The sequence below is a fragment of the Mesoplodon bidens genome (assembly GCF_964165515.1).
Source record: "Mesoplodon bidens genome assembly, chromosome: 10".
Classification (NCBI taxonomy): Eukaryota; Metazoa; Chordata; class Mammalia; order Artiodactyla; family Ziphiidae; genus Mesoplodon; species Mesoplodon bidens.
The window spans coordinates 95,800,577-95,819,786 of NC_138172.1; the positions used below are offsets into that span (position 1 = coordinate 95,800,577).

Genomic DNA, 19,210 nt, shown 5'->3' on the forward strand with positions numbered 1-19,210 from the left:
CGGGAGTCGAGTGGGAAGGCAAGGATGGCTCCTGCCCACGTCTAACAGAGAATACACCAAGAAACGCACAACAGGACGCAGTGGGTGCAAGAGGAGGATGTGCAGGCAGAGCTTCCTCTGGGAATCTGAGAAGCGATCCCAAGAGGATGTGGTATTTTACTAAAGTCTTGAAAAAGAAGCAGAATTTTTCTTGGCAAAATGGGGTGAATTCCAGACAAAGGGTACCATTCAAAAATTTTAGGATCATGAGCAAAATTAATACAAAAGGTTAAAGACACGGTTGCCCCACCATCAACACCACTTAATATTTACATGTGTGTCTTGTGAGAACTCAAAGCTCCAAAGTGAGAAAGAACAGCAGAAGCAACCTAAATATCCATCAGGACAAAGTGGGTTAATAATAAGGAAATACCATAGCAGCTACTAAGGGCTCTACATTCATTCTTCATTCATTCATTCATTCATTCATTCCAAGTGGTTCTCACCCTTGCAGACTGTATGTTCTACTAGGTAAGAAAGAGCAACAAGGAAAGTAAAAGGCAAATGTAGAACGTTAGATGGTGAAAAATGTACGCAAGAACAAAGGGGGACTGGGGAATAGGCTGTGTTGGGAGGAGAGTTGTGATTTGACATAGAGCAATCAGCGAGGGTTTCACTGAGGAGGTGACTAGAGCCTCAAAGAAGGGGAGGGAGGGAGACTTTAGGATACTGGAGGGAAGAGCAGTCTCAACTGAGGGAACAGCCAATGCAAAGGCCCTTGGTCAGGAGGATGCCTAGCATGTCCAGGCCTTGTGGTAGGAGAGAGTAGCAACGTGGAGGACAGCCGATGTAGTCGTGGGGCCGACAGGGGCCCAGGCCGTGGTGGGCTTCTGGGCTGAGGCAAGGACTTTGCTTTTTAGTCTCTGTGAACCGGAAAGCCAAGGAGCGTTTGTGCATGTTGTTATGGACTGAACTCCACTCCCACCCAATTCGTGCTTCAATCCTAATGCCCAGCACCTCAAAATGTGACTGTATTCAGAGGTGACTATGTTAAACGAGTAATTCAGTTCAAATGAGGTCAGTAGGGTGGGTTCTAACCAAATGACTCGTGTTTTTACCAGAACAGATGAGGAAACAGACGACAGTAAATTCCTGCTGTTTAAGCCCCACAGTCCGGGGTACTTGGCTATGGCGACCCTAGCGAAGGAAGAGTCATGATCAGATTTTCGTGAAACCTCATGTCTTTGACTGTCATGCTAAGGGGGCAGACTGAGGGGGCAGGAGTGGAAGCAGCAGAGCAGGTAGGAGGGACCCAGAAAACCAGGTGGGACCGCGGGGGCTGAGACCGCGGGGCGGCAGGAGCAGGGGGGAGGTTGCCCAGCCTAGACAGATTCTCAGACCTCTTAGGACCTGCTGACCCATCAGCCACAGGGTACGAGAGAAAGAAAGGCGTCAAGGGTGACCCCGAGATTCCTGGCACGAGCCACTGCAAGCACGAAGTCGCCTATCATTGAGAAGGGAGAGACTTGTCTAAAGTGCATTCCCTTAAGACTCTTCCTGAAATTCTTCCAGGGTCCACATGTGTACACAGCCCCCCTTCATTTTACTAAGACGGAAGCCAGAGCACACAGAACTGATCAACTGAACTAAGGTGGGAAAGAAAATGAACGTCTGATCAGGATTTTCAGTCTGCATTCCAGGATGGATGCCACCTAGATCACAGAGCTGATGGCAGATATTAAAAATAAACATTGAATAATATATTTCCTTTCAAGTCTTAATCATTTAATTGACTAATGCCTTTGAAGGGGACATTCAGAGCTTTTTCATGTGCTCACTCAGGCCTCAGGGCAGAGGGAATGGATTGTACAGACATATCAAAGACGTAAAAATTTATAGAAATATATGTATATTTCTCTAATAGTTTAATGGAAACTAAAAACCAGAGGCCTTTGTTCTCTCCATTTGTAGCAAGTCAAGCTCATGTACCCCAGAGGACGAAGAAGGGTTGCCTCTTACACATCCTCCCTTCTTCTTTGGACCCTGTCTCCACCCAGTAGGGCAGCAAGCTCAGAAGATTCTGAGGATGAGGAGGTCACAGAACACTTGGCAGGGAGAGGAGGGAAAGAGACCCAGAAGTCAGGCTCCCTCCCACCTCCAGCGGCGCCAGGGTTGTTGCCAGGGCCTGGATTCCTAGAGGCTTTGACCTGCTCCTGGCTCCCAAGGGCCAGATTAGGAGCTCTGAGCAGAGCCATGCGTACTGACTGTCCTCTTTCCCCGACTTACTGGGCGGGTACATTACATGTCCCAGAACCATCTCTCCATCACCAAACGGGCAAGGCAAGAACACTGGTTTGCAGCAGTGGGGGGGAGGGCTCTCATACCACACCCCCATGCTTCCCAGCTCTTCTTCTGGGACGGGCTCAATCTCTCTCCTTGGTGGAGAAAAAGCAGCTAAGAGTGAGGGTCCTCGCCAGGCTCAAGCCCGAGTCGCTGCTGAAGAGTGAGGACCAGGACAGCAGGGGTGGCCCAGAGAGGCAACCACGCTGCTGTGGAAGGAGGCCCTAGGGCCACCCCTGTGGAGTCACCCTTAAAAAAGATGTGACTCATCAGTGAAGAGAAAATAAATGAAGATGATCTAATTCCAGGAAACCGACACGAAATTTCCAACAAGATTGGATCAAATCTGTTTGCAATATGCCTTTTAGGGGAACTGAAGGTCAATTCTGTGTGTTGAAGAATTCTGCTTAACATTCACTATCATTTATTGGACACTTACTGTATGCCATGTAATAAGACGACTGATGTATACTGTCACTTGTTCCCCACAAACAACCCTGACGAGGCTGGTGGTGTTATTACTATCCCTGTTTTAAAGATGAGGAATCAAAGGCAAAAAAGAAGTGGTATCTCTGAGACTGAAACCCTGGCCTCCAGATTGGCCATGCTGCCTAGTGACTTTGATAAACCCGGAAGCTGGTCTCTAGTTCCCTCCCTCCCCCCAAATCTGGTGAGCCAGCACTGTAACTAACGAATGTGATTTTTCAATGTCATTAAGTAGGGTCAGGTTAGGTTAACAGTTAAGAACTTCTTCATACAAGTCAAAACAGATTTACAGTAATCTTGGGAGAGCAGGAACAAGATGGTAAAGGATCTAGAAACCGTCTCAACAGACGATTCCATGAACTTGGGATTATCAGCTTGAAAGAGAGAAGCCACTAGATAAAGGGAACAGTAACTATTTTTAAAGATTTGAAAGCCTCTCACAGGAAAGGAAGATTAGAAATAAGACTGGGACAAGGGATTATAGTAAGTAACATTTTTCACTTAACATAAGAAAGAACTTCGTAGTAATGCGACCTTCTGGACAGTGGGGCAGGCTATCTTGGAACCTAGGGAGGGTCCCATTCCCACAGAGACCAGAGGACAAGTCGTCAGAAAGGCTACAACAGGCAGCAGGCTGGCTGCCTTGACGGTCTTAAAGGTCCCTTTCAATTACAAGATGACTATTTATTCAAATTTATAGTCCAAAGTCAGGCATTCATGCTGTTAAATTCATCATTCGATTTTTCCATTACCTACAATGTTTCACCAGGATCAGACCATGGGTCTGGACTAACACCCTGTAGGGTACGAACGCTCTATGAGATCTCAGGTTCTTTGTGGGCAGAATGCCTGTGCATTCGGTAATGTTCCTTCCTTCTTGCAGTGCTTTTTGGGGTCGCTGGAAACTGTCAGGAGAAAAATGAAATCATCCTTTCTGGATGAAACTTGGTCAGAACAAGAGTGAAGTCATGTTGACGGGTAGGAGGGAGAATTTCCAGGTAGTGAAAAGAAAGGTGACATCACTGGAGACAGTGGCAGTTCCTGCACTAAACTGAAAGGTGGCCCAGGACCCTGTTCTGCTCCCAGATCCTTCCAGGACCCCTGGAAGACGACGTGGATCCTCAGAAACATTCTCAGTCTTTGTCTGGCAAGAAGACCTCGCTTCCTCTGTAGGGCTATCTTGATGATGTAGGCATTAATTCCCTGTGTCCTGCTGGTCCACCAGAACAACACTATGCCTTGGCCTACGGTTGGTGGGGAGGGAGACAGGAGGTAAGGAGGGTCTGGGGGTGACACAAAGCACAGGAGATCACCTTGGCTCAGCTGCCAAGACCATGCTGTCCTTCTCCCAATCTCCTCCACCTGCAATATCCCAATATCTCCTTTCCTTCCCCATTTGCTGTCTTCGATTCATTTCAATAAAGAACCTGACCCAGTGTAGGTCCAACAGACCTATTCATTGGTCTACACTCGACTGAAATATTCTATAAATACACACGGAAATTACTGAACTGAGGAATATCACATAACTTATTGGTTAGTACTTTCAATGGAAACTTTAAATGGCATGTTTTAGGTGCAAATGTATTTAGCAATGTCCTACTAATATGCTCTCATGAGTATCTTTTTCAGATGCGTATTATCTCCGGAAGAGATACAAAAATATACTGGGGGTTACGGGAGACGTGAGGGTGGTAAATTATATTCACTGCAAGCTGTCTTTAGGAAAGCAGTTGTGCTATAGTCAGAAGAGTTCTGCATTTGCAGGAGGACAATCCAGGCTTGAAGGCTCGGCCCCTTGACTTACTACCTAGGACAGTGCTTGTCAAAATGTCTATGGGGGTAAGGCCAGACACTATCAAACTCTTAGAGGAAAACATAGGCAGACACTCTATGACATAAATCACAGCAAGATCCTTTTTACCCACCTCCTAGAGAAATGGAAATAAAAACAAAAATAAACAAATGGGACCTAATGAAACTTAACAGCTTTTGCACAGCAAAGGAAACCATAAACAAGACTGAAAAGGCATCCCTCAGAATGGGCGAAAATATTTGCAAACGAAGCAACTGACAAAGGATTAATCTCCAGGTTTACAAGCAGCTCATGCAGCTCAGTAACAAAGAAACAAACAACCCAATCCAAAAATGGGCAGAAGACCTAAATAGGCATTTCTCCAAAGAAGATACACAGAATGCCAACAAACACATGAAAGGATGCTCAACATCATTAATCATTCGAGAAATGCAACTCAAAACTACAATGAGATATTATCTCACACCGGTCAGAATGGTCATCATCAAAAAATCTAGAAACAATAAATGCTGGAGAGGGTGTGGAGAAAAGGGAACACTCTTGCACTGTTAGTGGGAATGTAAATTGATACAGCCACTATGGAGTACAGTATGGAGGTTCCTTAAAAAACTAAAAATAGAACTACCAGGGCTTCCCTGGTGGCGCAGTGGTTGAGAGTCCACCTGCCAATGCGGGGGACACGGGTTCGTGCCCCGGTCCGGGAAGATCCCACATGCCGTGGAGCGGCTGGGCCCGTGAGCCATGGCCGCTGAGCCTGTGCGTCCAGAGCCTGTGCTCCGCAACGGGAGAGGCCACAACAGTGAGAGGCCTGCATACCGAAAAAAAAAAAAAAATAGAACTACCATATGACCCAGCAATCCCACTACTGGGCATATACCCTGAGAAAGCCATAATTCAAAAAGAGTCATGTACCACAATGTTCATTGCAGCTCTATTTACAATAGCCAGGATACGGAAGCAACCTAAGTGTCCATCATCGGATGAATGGATAAAGAAGATGTGGCACATATATACAATGAAATATTACTCAATCATAAAAAGAAACGAAATTGAGATATTTATAGTGAGGTGGATGGACCTAGAGTCTGTCATACAGAGTGAAGTAAGTCAGAAAGAGAAAAACAAATACCATATGCTAACACATATATATGGAATCTAAGAAAAAAAAAAGGTCATGAAGAACCTAGGGGTAAGATGGGAATAAAGATGCAGACCTACTAGAGAATGGACTTGAGGATGTGGGGAGGGGGAAGGGTAAGCTGTGACAAAGTGAGAGAGTGGCATGGACATATATACACTACCAAACGTAAGGCAGATAGCTAGTGGGAAGCAGCTGCATAGCACAGGGAGATCAGCTCCATGGTTTGTGACCACCTAGAGGAGTGGGACAGGGAGGGTGGGAGGGAGGGAGACGCAAGAGGGAAGAGATATGGGAACATATGTAAATGTATAACTGATTCACTTTGTTATAAAGCAGAAACTAACACACCATTGTAAAGCAATTATACTCCAGTAAAGATGTTTAAAAAAAAATGTCTATGGGGACGGACCAGTTTTGTTGGTTGGTTGGTTGATTTACATATTTTAATTTTTAATCCATCACAAACTGATGCTTTCAAAAATATGCTAATAATGCATGACAAATAAAACCCCTTTTTATCATAAGACACAAAATTATCCTGTCAAATTGCTATGAAGGTATCTCAAAGCTTGTTCTCAATTTCTGTACAATTTCTGCAGATGGGCACCAAGTTTGAGTAGCTGGCATTGGGGAACCCAGCCTTCCTTAGTTTCTTTGCTGACTCAAGTCTCCATAGGTGGTGTGAGGATTAAGATAATTATAAAGGTATGTATTAATAATAGACTAAAAAGTGCCACCAAATTTAAAATTATGACTGTCCTCATTAACAGTAGTTGAAAATGATGGCAATGGCCAAATACATTGTTTTTTTCAGTGAAGGGAGATATTAATGTGAACCTATCAAGTCAGAATTCTTAGTGATAACAACTTCTCTTGGAGTCATTAATTTTCCAAACATAGAATACCTGGCTAACACAGAGAGAGGGAAAAGCCACTGAGTCAGGAAACTACAACAGGAAGCTCTCGGCTCTGTCCATCTCGCCCCTGGCTCTCTGACTGGCTGCATGCTTTCCAGGCTGCAGTTTCCCTATCTGGTCTGCAGGACCCAGTTAACTAGACTGGGTTGGATTCATTGGGAAATCTCAGCCACCTCTTGGGCACAAGCGAGGTGGTATTTGAACGCGCACGCGCACACACACACATACACATGCATGCACACACACACGCACGCACACACAGGCAAGCGATCCAGAACAAGCACGAGAGATCTCCCTGGGTGGTGGGGAGTCACGGTCTCCGCTGCAGGCCTGCCCTTGGAATCCCCTTGGCAGTTCTCCCTGCAATGCTACTGGAGGGAGATTCTGATGAAAGAGGGGACTTCACCAGTTGTTGGTAAATATCTGAGGCTCAAACTCGTATAATCAGACCACGTCTGCCGCTTCCTCCATCAGCAAGAAGGAGGGCGTACCGCTCCACCTTTCCCTCTGTTATTCCACCACCGCCCTGCCAGCCCTCATCTCTTCTTATTCTACATTCACATTGTTTTTTACATCATAAAAGTAATATACACAAAGTAAAAAATTAAGCAGTACAGAAAGATACAAAATATAAAAATAAAAGATTTTCTCCCCGTCTCCCTGCCCTAGGTGATACCACATTAATGATGATGTGTACCTGCTTCCAGAACACGTTAAGGTCTACAGAAGCACCATATGTACGATCTGTGTAACCACCCACCCACACACGCATACTCATATGTATACATATGCACTACTTTTTCTTTTTGATCAACGTGACTGTTCTATAGTTTGGCAACTGGCAACAGTTTTTTCTTCCATACTCTCCTTGACATTCAGATTCTGGTCTGATTTTACCTTCACCCCCGTCCCGAACCCCGCCCCGCCAAGTGGGTGTGAGCCCTTGCTTGCGCTGGCCTTCCCACTCCTTGGTCATGGTCGGGTCGCCAAGCCCTCCTCTCCTGCCCTCCCCCCTTCCCTCCATTACCTTTCCAGCCTCTGCATGGTCATGGCCAGCGTTTTGTTCAGCTCATCTATCATCCTGCAGCCCGAGGGGTGCATGGGGAGGGTGCCGGTGGTGGCAGGGAGGTGCTGGCTGAGGCTGCCGTACTGCAGCTGGTGCTGGAGCTGGGAGGGCAGGACGGTGTGGTGGTGCGGGGCCCCGCCCTGCTGGCCGCTCTTCTGGGCCGCGTAGGACGCCAGGGAGAGGTCTGGGCCCCCCATGGGCATACAGATCATGATTTTCTTTGGAGGTAGCGGAGGCGACAGCTTCACTGGCAGACAAGGCAGTTTCACAGGGGCGCCAGGATCTGCAGCAGAAGGAGGGCGAGAGGCAGATGTGAGTTTGGGGGCATCAGAAAAAACGGAGCGCGCCACAGGTGCCCACCCGGGGGCCGTGGTCCTGGAGGCGGGCCCCTGAGATGCAACGCTTCAACCGAAGAACCGGCAGGTGAGCGCGACTCAACAAGCGCCCGCCAGCTCTCACCTCCTGCCCGAAGCACGCTGCCCCCCAGGGCCCTCAGGGACCCAGGTGCCGGTGGTGGCGTGTGTCACACAGCTGCCAGGCTGAAGCTCACCAGCAGGAAGGGGGGATGCGCTCTTCTGCCCATGGAAACCCAAGCACCTTTAAAGAGACCTTTGCTAGGACGTGCGCGACACCGACAACGGCGCCACGGTAATGTGGAAACACCCTCTCAGCTAGCGCTTTCTAACGGGCACGGGGTTAGAAGCCAGCCCTGGGTTCAAGTCCACTAAGAGTGTCTTCCTCCGGAGGTGACTTGAACGCCACCAACCTTAATTCCCTCACGTGGGGATGCTCGTCCCACCGGAGAGGAGGCTTTCTAGGATTCGTGGTCACAGAGACAGCTCAGGTGCCCCGTGCCGGGCCTCGGCGTGAGCACGGTGGCTGGGCTGACCACTCACGTGGCATCCACGGTGGGCTCTTCCCACTGTAGGGAGGCTCCGACAGGCACTCTGGGGGCCTAATGGCACCTGCACCCACCCCACCCCTTGGTTCCATGACAGTGGCACTGAAACTTCCCAGAGATGCTCCAAATTAAGGGGGGGGGGGCTCCAGGTCAGACAGACCAGCCCTCAGGGTGTTTTTGGGATGACCCTGTAGTCCCCCGTCTGGACTTCATATTCCTAAAAGTCACCTAGCCCTGGGGACTGCGGGTCCATGGCTGAGTCCTGTGGGCTGTAGGCCACCTGGGAGAAGCCAGGCCAGAAGGACAGCGGCAGGCGGGGCGTGTGTGTGACCTCACGCCCGCTGTCCATGCCAGGAGCACCGCAGGCTCCTGCCTCTTGGTCTCTGAGGCCTTCGATTTTTTTCCAGCTATCTGCCTGAGTGTGGCTCAGAATGTCAGGTGTCAGAATGACATTCTTCTGGCACACATCTGATCCTGTTGCTCTTCAGTTTGAAACCTACCAATGGCCTGGAAATAAAGCCCAACTTCCTGACACATCATCAAGGCCTCTTTGTGTCCCCACTTTATCTCTATAGAGTCTGTGCTGGTTCCCCCAGCTAGAAATAACCTTGCCTGTTGCACCTGAAAAGCACCTTTTCTCCTGTGACACGTCCTACTTTCCTCCTGTGCGTTTTACTTCCTTGCTGACCCACGCTCAGTCTCCCTCCTCAGCTAAGTCCCTGGCTGGCCTTTGTCCCTCACATGCTCAGAAGGGCTGCTGTGTCTCCACTGGTGGCCTCGAGCCTCCTCACCTCCACAGATTTGCTCCCCTGCTTCACAGAGAAGCCCAAGGAGGGCGCTCCAGGCCCCTCCTTCTCTTTGGATCGGCCTTCTTTTCTCCCCATCACCCCAGGTAACCACCCTCACTCCTGAACTGCTGGGTTCCCCAAACCACCTGATGTTTCAAACCCCAGAGCCTTGGTTACCTGCCCTCAGTTCTCTGGTTTGTCTTCTGGGTCAATCCCTACTCTCCCTTCAAGATTCAGCTCAAACGTTACCTCCACTGAGAACCTTCCTGATGGGTTACATCACTCCCCCTATTCTGCAGCCATGGGACTCACTGTGGGCATGTGGTAGGTCAGTGCCAACAACCATGGTGACGATGATGATGACAGTGATAGATACTGCCAACCCTCCCGCCATGAGCCAGACAGTGTTCTAAGTGCTTTTCTTATCTCACCAGCTTAATCTCCTCAACAAGCCAGTGATGTCACACTATGATCTTCTCACTTTTTACAGATGATAGCCCTGGACTCTGAAGATGCTGTACCGTTCTTCCTGTTTACGCAGCTTTCTCCTCCCACACAGAGCAAGGACCGTGAATAATTTGTCACGATAGCCTCAGCATCTTGTACAGTGCCCAGCTCACCTAGCTAGAGGCTCAACATGTTTACAGAATGAGCCGAAGCTGTGGTGCTCTGCTATGGGATAAATTCACATGTTGTTCAGAAAAAGAAACTCTTAGGAGAATGCATAAAATTGATGGCAATTTTAGGATCATGCAGTTGTAGGTACGTGGACACTGAACTGCTGATCCTACAGCTGAGAGACAGAAAAGCCTAATAATTCCAGGGAGCTGAGAAGACCGCTCCCCTAACGACAAAGTGCGAACCAGTCATAAAACCAAGGGCTCCCTCCCCGACAGCTCATCCCGTTCCTATGAGCCTCCAAGCACAGGACACAAGGTCACCATGTTTAGGACCAAAGCAGGCAGTGCTAATTACAAAGTGGCTGAGATGCAGAAACTCAGCACCCCTGTCTGGGTCCTGTTACTGAAGGGTACGCCCCTGTGGCTCTTGGAAGCCATAGCGCAGACCCAGCAAGTACAATGTGTCCTGAAGTGTTAGGGTTTTCATCCAGGGACCCTTAACCCACGACTCCTTCATTTGTGGGTCTGGTTGTCTAAGGCAGCAGGGACTCATGTGCTTGGGCAGAAGAAAGCAGAGCCAGGAGGGCAGCATGGAATTGTCTGCCTAAGAAGGGTCAGGGATACGTTGATGGATTCCACCCATCTCGCTGAGCTATAACTTCCTGCACACGCAGTATTTCTTGCCACTACCACAGCAAAACTTACTTGGCTTCATCACCAGAAAAGTGGACCAAGTGGATGCCAGGAATTCTAACAAAACAGGCAAGGAAGACATGACCAACAGGATCAATTTAGTGGAGGTGGTTCCTTTCATTGTTCTAAGAAAGACATGCCAGGGCCCATGGAGAACCCCTTTTTCTCCTTTCCTACCTGCATCTCTCTTCTGGTTGTTTCACTGCACATGGTCACCAATTAAATAGGGGCAGAGAAGGAAAGTGAATCATGTCAAATAATTTTTGGCTCAGTAGATTTGGTACAAACAGAGGAAATAAAGAAAAAGGTTAAAGTCAAGTGAAACTGTCTACTTTCAGAGAATTAGCTCTGCAGCCCCCATCTTTCTATAACATGTGGATAACTGAGGAGAGCCTGGGCAGCTCAGATTGGCAGTACCTTGGCAAGACCTATTTTTATATTCTTATTACATCTTTTCTTTTTTTTTTTTTTTGTGGTATGCGGGCCTCTCACTGTTGTGGCCTCTCCTGTTGCTGAGCACAGGCTCCGGACGCGCAGGCTCAGTGGCCATGGCTCACGGGCCCAGCTGCTCCGCAGCATGTAGGATCTTCCCGGACCGGGGCACGAACCCGCGTCCCCTGCATCGGCAGGCGGACTCTCAACCACTGCGCCACCAGGGAAGCCCCTTATGACATCTTAATACCAAGTCGTTCCTCGTAACAGATCTGGAAGCAGGATTCGGAACCAGCTGCACGTGATCTGCTATTCTGCATTTCTGGCTCTTTATCTGTCTATCCCTCTCAAACTTCTGTGCTCTCTGCCCCTCTGACCACTACACCAACCTGGGACCTCAGCTCCTTTGATTGTGTTGACAACTGGGTCCCAGCCCTTTAATCCATCCCCATCCTGTACCAAACGTCTCCCTACAACACAGGTCATGCTTGAAGTCTCCCAACGGCTCCAACAAACACTGCAAGTCCAAGGGCAACACTCCGGGCCATCTCTGTCCCACTCCACCAGGTGTCTCTCACTCTGGTCCATCCTGTTAGGCCAGTTTCCACACAGGGTTTCCCAATAACCACGCTCATCCCTCTTCCCGGCCTTATCTGCTACTCCCTGATGGTAAAAATTGCACTCACCCTTCAAAGCAAAACTGAAGACCATATTCCACATCAACTCCAGCAGGAGAGGCAAATTCCTGGGCCTCACTTTCAAAGATTCAGATGCAGCAGGTTTACAATGAGGCCCAGGGATCTGCTTTGTAAATAAGCCTCCAGATCACTCTGACCTAGGTGGACACCACACTTTAAGAAAGTGCCACAACTTATAGGATGGAGAAGCACAACATGATGACCAAAATTTGTCCTACTAGAAATAGAAGATAAACTATAAAATCACATTCATTTAGCTCTGTTAGCACCAGCAAATTGCTTAACCTATTTGACGTTCAGTTTTCCAATCTGTGAAATGGTGATGAATTAACATATCACGCGATTCATGTGAAAATTAAATAAGATAAAGTACGTAAACTGGGCTGCACAGTGCCTGACACTTGGTTCCTCAATAAATAGTAACTATAATTCTCGTTGCTATCATTTTCATCATTACTGAACTGCTTCCTCAGGAAGCCCATCTGTTTTCCCCAAGGTTGGTTTAGGAGCTCACCCCTGAGCTCTCACGGCCCCCGATTTCCCTTTACCACAGCATTTCATAGACAGTGGATTTAATCCATCTCACTTTTCTTGACTTGTTGCTAATTTTTATTTGCAGTAGGTGGACCTGATGTGTTAATTAAGTCATACTGGGTGGAGCTGTTTCCTCACCTGTTCACCAGCAGGGCCTAGTGCATAGTAGATGTTCCGTAAACATTTGCTGGTTTTCCTTCTCACCATGTCTTTCGAGCAGCGGGAAAAGGTAGAGCTTAGGGAGCAGTTTCTCCTATACAAAGGGTCTGCTAATCAAAGAAAGTGTGGTTCATGGACTAAAAGCTGTGGCAGAACCTCTTGGGAGGAAATGCAGAGTCTCAGGGCCCAGCCCAGACCTCCTGACTCAGAATCTGCATCAAGACAAGGTCCCCAGGGGACTCAGTACACAATCAAGTCGAGAACCATCCTCTAAGAGCCGCCACTTTGTGAAGAGGCTGCTCCCTCCATCGGCAAAATGACAAGTGCCCAGGGCCTCCAGGAGGACAGGCAGCCTGGTGCTTGCTCCCTGAGGGCTGGGCGGGGCCTGCTAGAGGCTTCTGCTGCAGGCTGAGGGTACAATGGTCTGGAGAAGTCACCACCAGCTTAGAACTCAGAAGAGCTGGAGTTTAATCTCAGCTCTAAGACCAAGAAGCCCTGTAGCTCCGCCTAAGACATTTATCCTCTCTGACCTTCAGTTTTCCCACCTCTAGAAAGGGAGCACTGCCCACCTGATAGGTCTGTTATGAGAAGTGAACAGATTAACGTCTACACAACCTCCATGTAAGGGGATAAGTGGGCTGAAATACAGCCTGAGGTCTGGCTTTGAGTCACCCAAGAAGAAGGGGCCGCTTTGTGTAATTCATTTCGTCAAAGGGCACCTTTTCATAAGTTTATAAAATCCCCAAACAAGTTAGCAGAGGGCCTGAGTATAAAATACCCACAGTAGGTGGTGGTGTGATGAAATGGGAGATTGAGATGGACATGTATACACCGATGTGTATTAAATGGATGACTAACAAGAACCTGCTGTATAAAAAACATAAATAAAATTCAAAAATTAAAAAAAAACCCCAAACCCCAGTAGAGTCCTTGATATGTAACAGGAGTTCAACAAATGTAGTGTTAATTCATTGTGAAATAATAATAATATGATATATTCCGGGCTTCTCCCACAGGTCATTGTGAGGGTCAGACAAGATAATGTGGACATGCTTTGTAAATTGCAAAGTGTGACATACATCTGCAGCGGTACAAATAGGACTCTTGCTCTCCCTGTGAGAGTCTACCTCACCTGATGCTTCCCAGCCTGGGAGGGAGGGAGAGAAGCCGAGAAATCAACAGAGTGTGTGGCGGTTCCATTGTAAGTAAGTGGGTGAAAAAACCTGGTGAAAGTGAATCAAGTAGCAGAGCAAAGAGGCTTCCGAGGGACCATCCTAGAAGTCTTCCATGTTTGCAACATGGCACTGAGGAAAGGGAAAAAGGCAAGGCTGTCCAGGTTTCAGCGTGCTGTTCCGATGCACACAGTCCTGCATCAGTACTGAGCTGGCGGAGAAGGATGCAGAACCAGGAGTCAGAAAACCTGGATTCTCTGGGATGCATTAGCTAAGAAATTTAGCTGAGCTTCTTGGGACCCAGGTACTTTTACCTCTAAAAATCCACGGATTAAAAATGCCTTGCTGGGGCTTCCCTGGTGGCGCAGTGGTTGAGAGTCCGCCTGCCGATGCAGGGGACACGGGTTGGTGCCCCGGTCCGGGAAGATCCCACATGCCGCGGAGCGGCTGGGCCTGTGAGCCATGGCCGCTGAGCCTGCGCATCCGGAGCCTGTGCTCCGCAATGGGAGAGGCCACAGAAGTGAGAGGCCCGTGTACCGCAGAAAGAAAGAAAAAAAAAGCCTTCTTTACCTTGATAGCACCTCCCTGAATACAATACTTTGCCTCTCTCTGATGCACAACATTTACGGATTATGGGAGGACACAAACTACCACTTGCATCTATAACGATAGTGGCTGCTCCTGCTGGGGCACACGCAAAGCTCTCTGCTTGCTGACTTCGAAATGGATGAGTCTTTGGCAGCCAAAGCTCTCTGCTTGCTGACTTCGAAATGGATGAGTCGTTGGCAGCCAGACTGATCGAGGTGCAGTATATTCATAAAACTGTCTCTGCTGATGGAGTGGAAAGAGCAAAACCAACCAGTGCCAGAGAACAAGAAAAATAAACCCAAACTACGTCAGAGCCAGAAAAGCCAAGGGGGCTCTATTTCCAAACCTGACACACCTCTGGCTTAGGACTCCACACAAGAAAGTGAAAACCCCCGATTACTTCTGTAGTTGAGACTGGTGCCAGAGGACTGTAGTCTATACACTGAATGAGTCTGGGCTAAATGAATACACCCCTAGCCCGTCTCCTGACTTTTTAAGTTAACAACAGCTGTAGAAGCTGGAGAAGATTTATAACTTTATAATAGACGATTCAGATACACTTGCCAATGATAGTAGCACTTAACGTCTCAATGAACAAAAGTGTTGTAAGAATTTCTCAGTCATTTGTCACCTGGTTCTAGTGGGTTAGAATCTCTGATCTCCTTTCATAGATACAGGCATCCATCCAAGGACATGAAGAGTCTGTAAGAAGTGTACTTAGAACTTAAATAAGAGTCCAGTACCATGAAACCACAGAATCAGATTCCCCTGGCTATAAGAAAGGTGCTTATAGGAGCCCCACTGATCACTTTGGGCCATCCTGGGGATTTTAAGGTAGTCTGGCCTTTTTTTTTTTTTTTGGGCCAGATGCCTGGAAAGGCAAAAATGTGTTGACTGACCAGCCCAGCGCACGGAAACCTCAGCAAGCACCTGACGTTGTGGGGATTGTGTCCTGAGACCTTCCAGAATCCTAAAATGAGGGCCATGATCATATACGCATCACCAGCACCTGACTGTTTCAGAGCCACTTTCCACAAAGACTCATTTTTCTTTTTAAATGGACCCTTCCCAAGGCCACCTGGGGAGATGACAGCAAGTAGGGAAGTGAGTGCCTCCCTGAGATGGTGACACGGGGCAGTGGAGGCGTGGCTCACCAGCTAACTGGGTCACTTGGGCATGTCAGCTCTGCCACAACTACATTCGATTTTGTAAAAGTCAAACGACACCTTATTCCTTGTCGGGAAACTGCTTTCAAAGAGTCAAAACTGCAGATGGCCCTATAATCCCAAGAACAAACACCTGTTCATAAGATCAGTATTTTGTTAGAAATTGTAAGTCATTGATCAAAACACATTCTATCGTTTATTTTTGCAGCAATGCAGACTAGTGCTAGTGCTCCCAGGGAGACCAGGCAAGGAGATGGCCAGGCAATTGATAACTGGGTGGTTGAACCTGAGCCTTCCACGAGACAGGTGTAAAGGCAGGCAAGAAGGTCCAGAATGGGCAACGGAAAGGAGCCTGGATTGGACGGTGCCCACCAGGGAGCACTGCTATCTTGAGCATCCAGGCAAAAGCTGAGAGCGAGTCAAATCAAAATCACAAAGTCAAGAAGGCAAACATACACATGCTCGCCTGGTCTCAGAACACGGGAACCAGGGGATCTATCTGTGAAGTTTTAAGCAATAAATTTAGATCACATACAATGAAATACTACTTAGAGCATATCCCGATTAAGAGGTAGTACATTCATGGTGAAGGTATCAAGAAGTTCAAGCTAGATCCATAAATCTTTTTTTTTTAAGTCTTAATTTATTTTTTATTTATTTTTGGCTGCATTGAGTCTTCATTGTGGCGAGCGGGGGCTACTCTTCCTTGCGATGCGTGGGCTTCTCATTGCGGTGGCTTCTCTTGTTGTGAAGCACGGGCTCTAGGCGCACGGGCTTCAGTAGTTGCAGCACTCGGGCTCAGTAGTTGCAGCATGTGGGCCCTAGAGAGGATTCTTTTCTTTTCTTTTTTAAAAATGTTTTATGTTATTTTATTTTATTTTTTTGGCTGCGTCGGGTCTTCGTTGCAGTGTGCGGGCTTCTCTCTAGTTGTGGTGTGCGGATTTTTCTCTTCTCTAGTTGTGGTGTGTGGGCTCCAGAGCATGTGGGCTCTCTAGTTGTGGCGCACAGGCTTCTCTCTAGTTGTGGCATGCAGGCTTTTCTCTTCTCTAGTTGTGGTGCATGGGCTCCAGAGCACGTGGGCTCTGTAGTTGTGGCACATGGGCTCCAGAGCACCTGGACTCTGTAGTTGGTGGCACACAGGCTCTAGTTGAGGCACACAAGCTCAGTAGTTGTGGTGTGCAGGCTTAGTTGCCCCACGGCATGTGGGATCTTAGTTCCCCGACCACGAATCCAACCCACGTCCCCTGCACTGGAAGGCGGATTCTTCACCACTGGACCACCAGGGAAGTCCCTAGAGTGGATTTTTAACCACTGTACCACCAGGGAAGTCCCTAGATCCATAAATCTTATGAAGGCAAATGAGGACAGCTACAGTTCATCTCTAACCCTACATCCATCTGATGCACGATATTTATTCACTGTCAGAGGACACACTCAGATTTCTTGCATTTATACTGATGGTGGTAGCTGGTCTAACCATCTGCAGGGTATCCCCATATCCCCGTGAAATTCCGAGTGTACTCCCTGACACCTGAGGCTGGACCACAAGTTTGCCCGATGGATGACTGTCGTGTTCTAACTGCTACCCTTAAGGGAAGTTGCTTTTCTACCTAGGTTATCATGTTTCCTTCAGACACCACAGAAGCCACGAGAATCAGATTTCATTTTCAGCAGCATTCAGAGCCGGAGAACAATGTGCACAGCTTCTCCTAAAGAAGCAAGTGTCCTGCTATGAACTCATGGGCAAATGATCATCCAGCTCCTCCTTCAATGCCTCTGCAGTGGGGCTCTATGCCTCTCATGGCCTCCTGTTCTGCTGCTGAACAGCACTAGCTAAGGACACAGCAGGGAACAAGGCAGACTAAATCCCCACCCCCGGGGAAACTGACCCCTGGGACACTGAAACAATGTCCAAGAGGAAGAGCCAAGGGCAGCCGCTTGGTGCCCTCTGCAATTTCAGGTTGACGCTGGGCAGCCCCAGTTACATTCAGCCATCCAGTTGTAAATCCATCCAACAGCAGTAGCATCCATCTTATCCAAACATCAAAGAGACAGGCTTGGTTGAAATCAAGCAAATGCTGCTAAAAGTCCACAAAAGATGCCCTCTTCCTCCTCCAAAGTTAAATCCCTCGTTGTGGTTTTCAAGGTTCTCCACAGTTAACCCTCAACCCACTGCTGGCCTGATCTTTCTTGACTTCCCTACAGGAATCCCACATCCCTGCCAAGCTGCGCTGTCTGCTACGTCTTGAACATGCTATGCCTTGCATGCATGCGCCTCTGTGAACCCTGCTTCCCATTTCCTGGCAAGTTCCTCACCCATCCCTACTAATTTTGCTTATCTTTATGGCCTGTCTTAAACATACATCCTCCTCCGTGGTGCTTTTCCGGATTCCTCCCAAAGGATTTGATCTCTTACTATTTGAATTTCTTTAGAACCATGTTTATACATCTTCACATTAAACGTTTTCTGTAGCTTACAACCATCTACAACTCTGATAAGAAAACACTTTTTGTAAATTACATCAGGGCTGGGAGAGCACTTTGCTCATAGTGCAAAAAACACACAAAATGTAAGTGCCAGTCGGCCTTACGAAGGGAGGAAATCCTGTCACACGCCACAACATGCACGAACCTTAAGGACACTAGGCTGAGTGAAAAAAGCCAGCCACAAAAAGACAAATACTGTATGATTCCATTTGTATGAGGTACCCAGAGCAGTCAAATTTGTAGAATCAAGGAGTAAAATGGAGGTTCCCAGGGGCCAAGGGGAGATGAAAGAGAAAGGGGTGTTTTTAATAGGCAGAATTTCAATTTTGCAAGATGAAAAAGTTCTGGAAATCTGTTGCACAATGTGATTATACATAACATTACTGACTGTATATTTAAAAATGGTTAAGGTGGTAAATTTTATATTATGTGTTTTCACCACAAAAAGAAAAGTGCCAAGTGAATTAAATCTCCAACCTAACAGAGCTCCAAAAAAAGAAAGGTATTTTGTTGCAATCTTTGCCTTGATCATAGATGTCAGAGCAGAAAGCATCCTTTTAATCATGTTTTAATCCATAGATAGTCCTTCGATGCACTAAGAAAAGAATTTCTGCATTTTGAGAAAAGAAAATCAAGACCAGAATACTATGGAGAAATGGGTATAAAGAGTAAATTCAGACAAATTTCCCATTCCTTCAAAATATCAGTTATCAAGAGATTGTGAACCTTAAGCCTCTTTATGAGGCCTCTGGGTTATGATTCATTTTTTCCATTTAAAAGCACAGATGAGGTCCAGGGTCTCAATGGTCTAATCATCAGTTTTCTTGCACTTTCTGAGGAGAATACCAGGAGGGAAGGCAAGGAATGAGACAAAAGTAGTTAGATGATTTTGGAGGGTTGGAGAGGAAGCTGAAAGAGGAGAACAAGGAGGGTGGGGTGGGATATACTGGGGAGAAATGGGGACAGAGAAACCTAATGAAATTACAGATCAGAATGTGGGTATAGAACAGCCCACTGTAGACACTGTCCTCAAAACTAGAGAGACAGGGTTTCCCTGGTGGCGCAGTGGTTGAGAGTCCGCCTGCCGATGCAGGGGACACGGGTTCGTGCCCCGGTCCGGGAGGATCCCGCATGCCGCGGAGCGGCTGGGCCCATGAGCCATGGCCGCTGAGCCCGCGCATCCGGAGCCTGTGCTCCGCAACGGGAGAGGCCACAACAGTGAAAGGC

At 47.7% G+C, this 19,210-nt stretch overlaps 1 protein-coding gene across 3 annotated transcripts in view; it reads right to left on the reverse strand.

The window, feature by feature from the left end:
- The window catches only part of PHACTR1 (phosphatase and actin regulator 1), a gene marked incomplete at its 3' end in the record, with an annotated part of 250,961 nt that overhangs the window by 61,048 nt on the left and 170,703 nt on the right, over nt 1-19,210 (reverse strand). For all 3 annotated transcript variants that reach the window (XM_081246168.1, XM_081246166.1, XM_081246167.1), the window contains one exon: nt 7,707-8,028. In XM_081246168.1, coding sequence (XP_081102294.1) covers nt 7,707-8,028 — 322 coding nt within the window. The remainder of the gene's footprint in view (nt 1-7,706; nt 8,029-19,210) is intronic.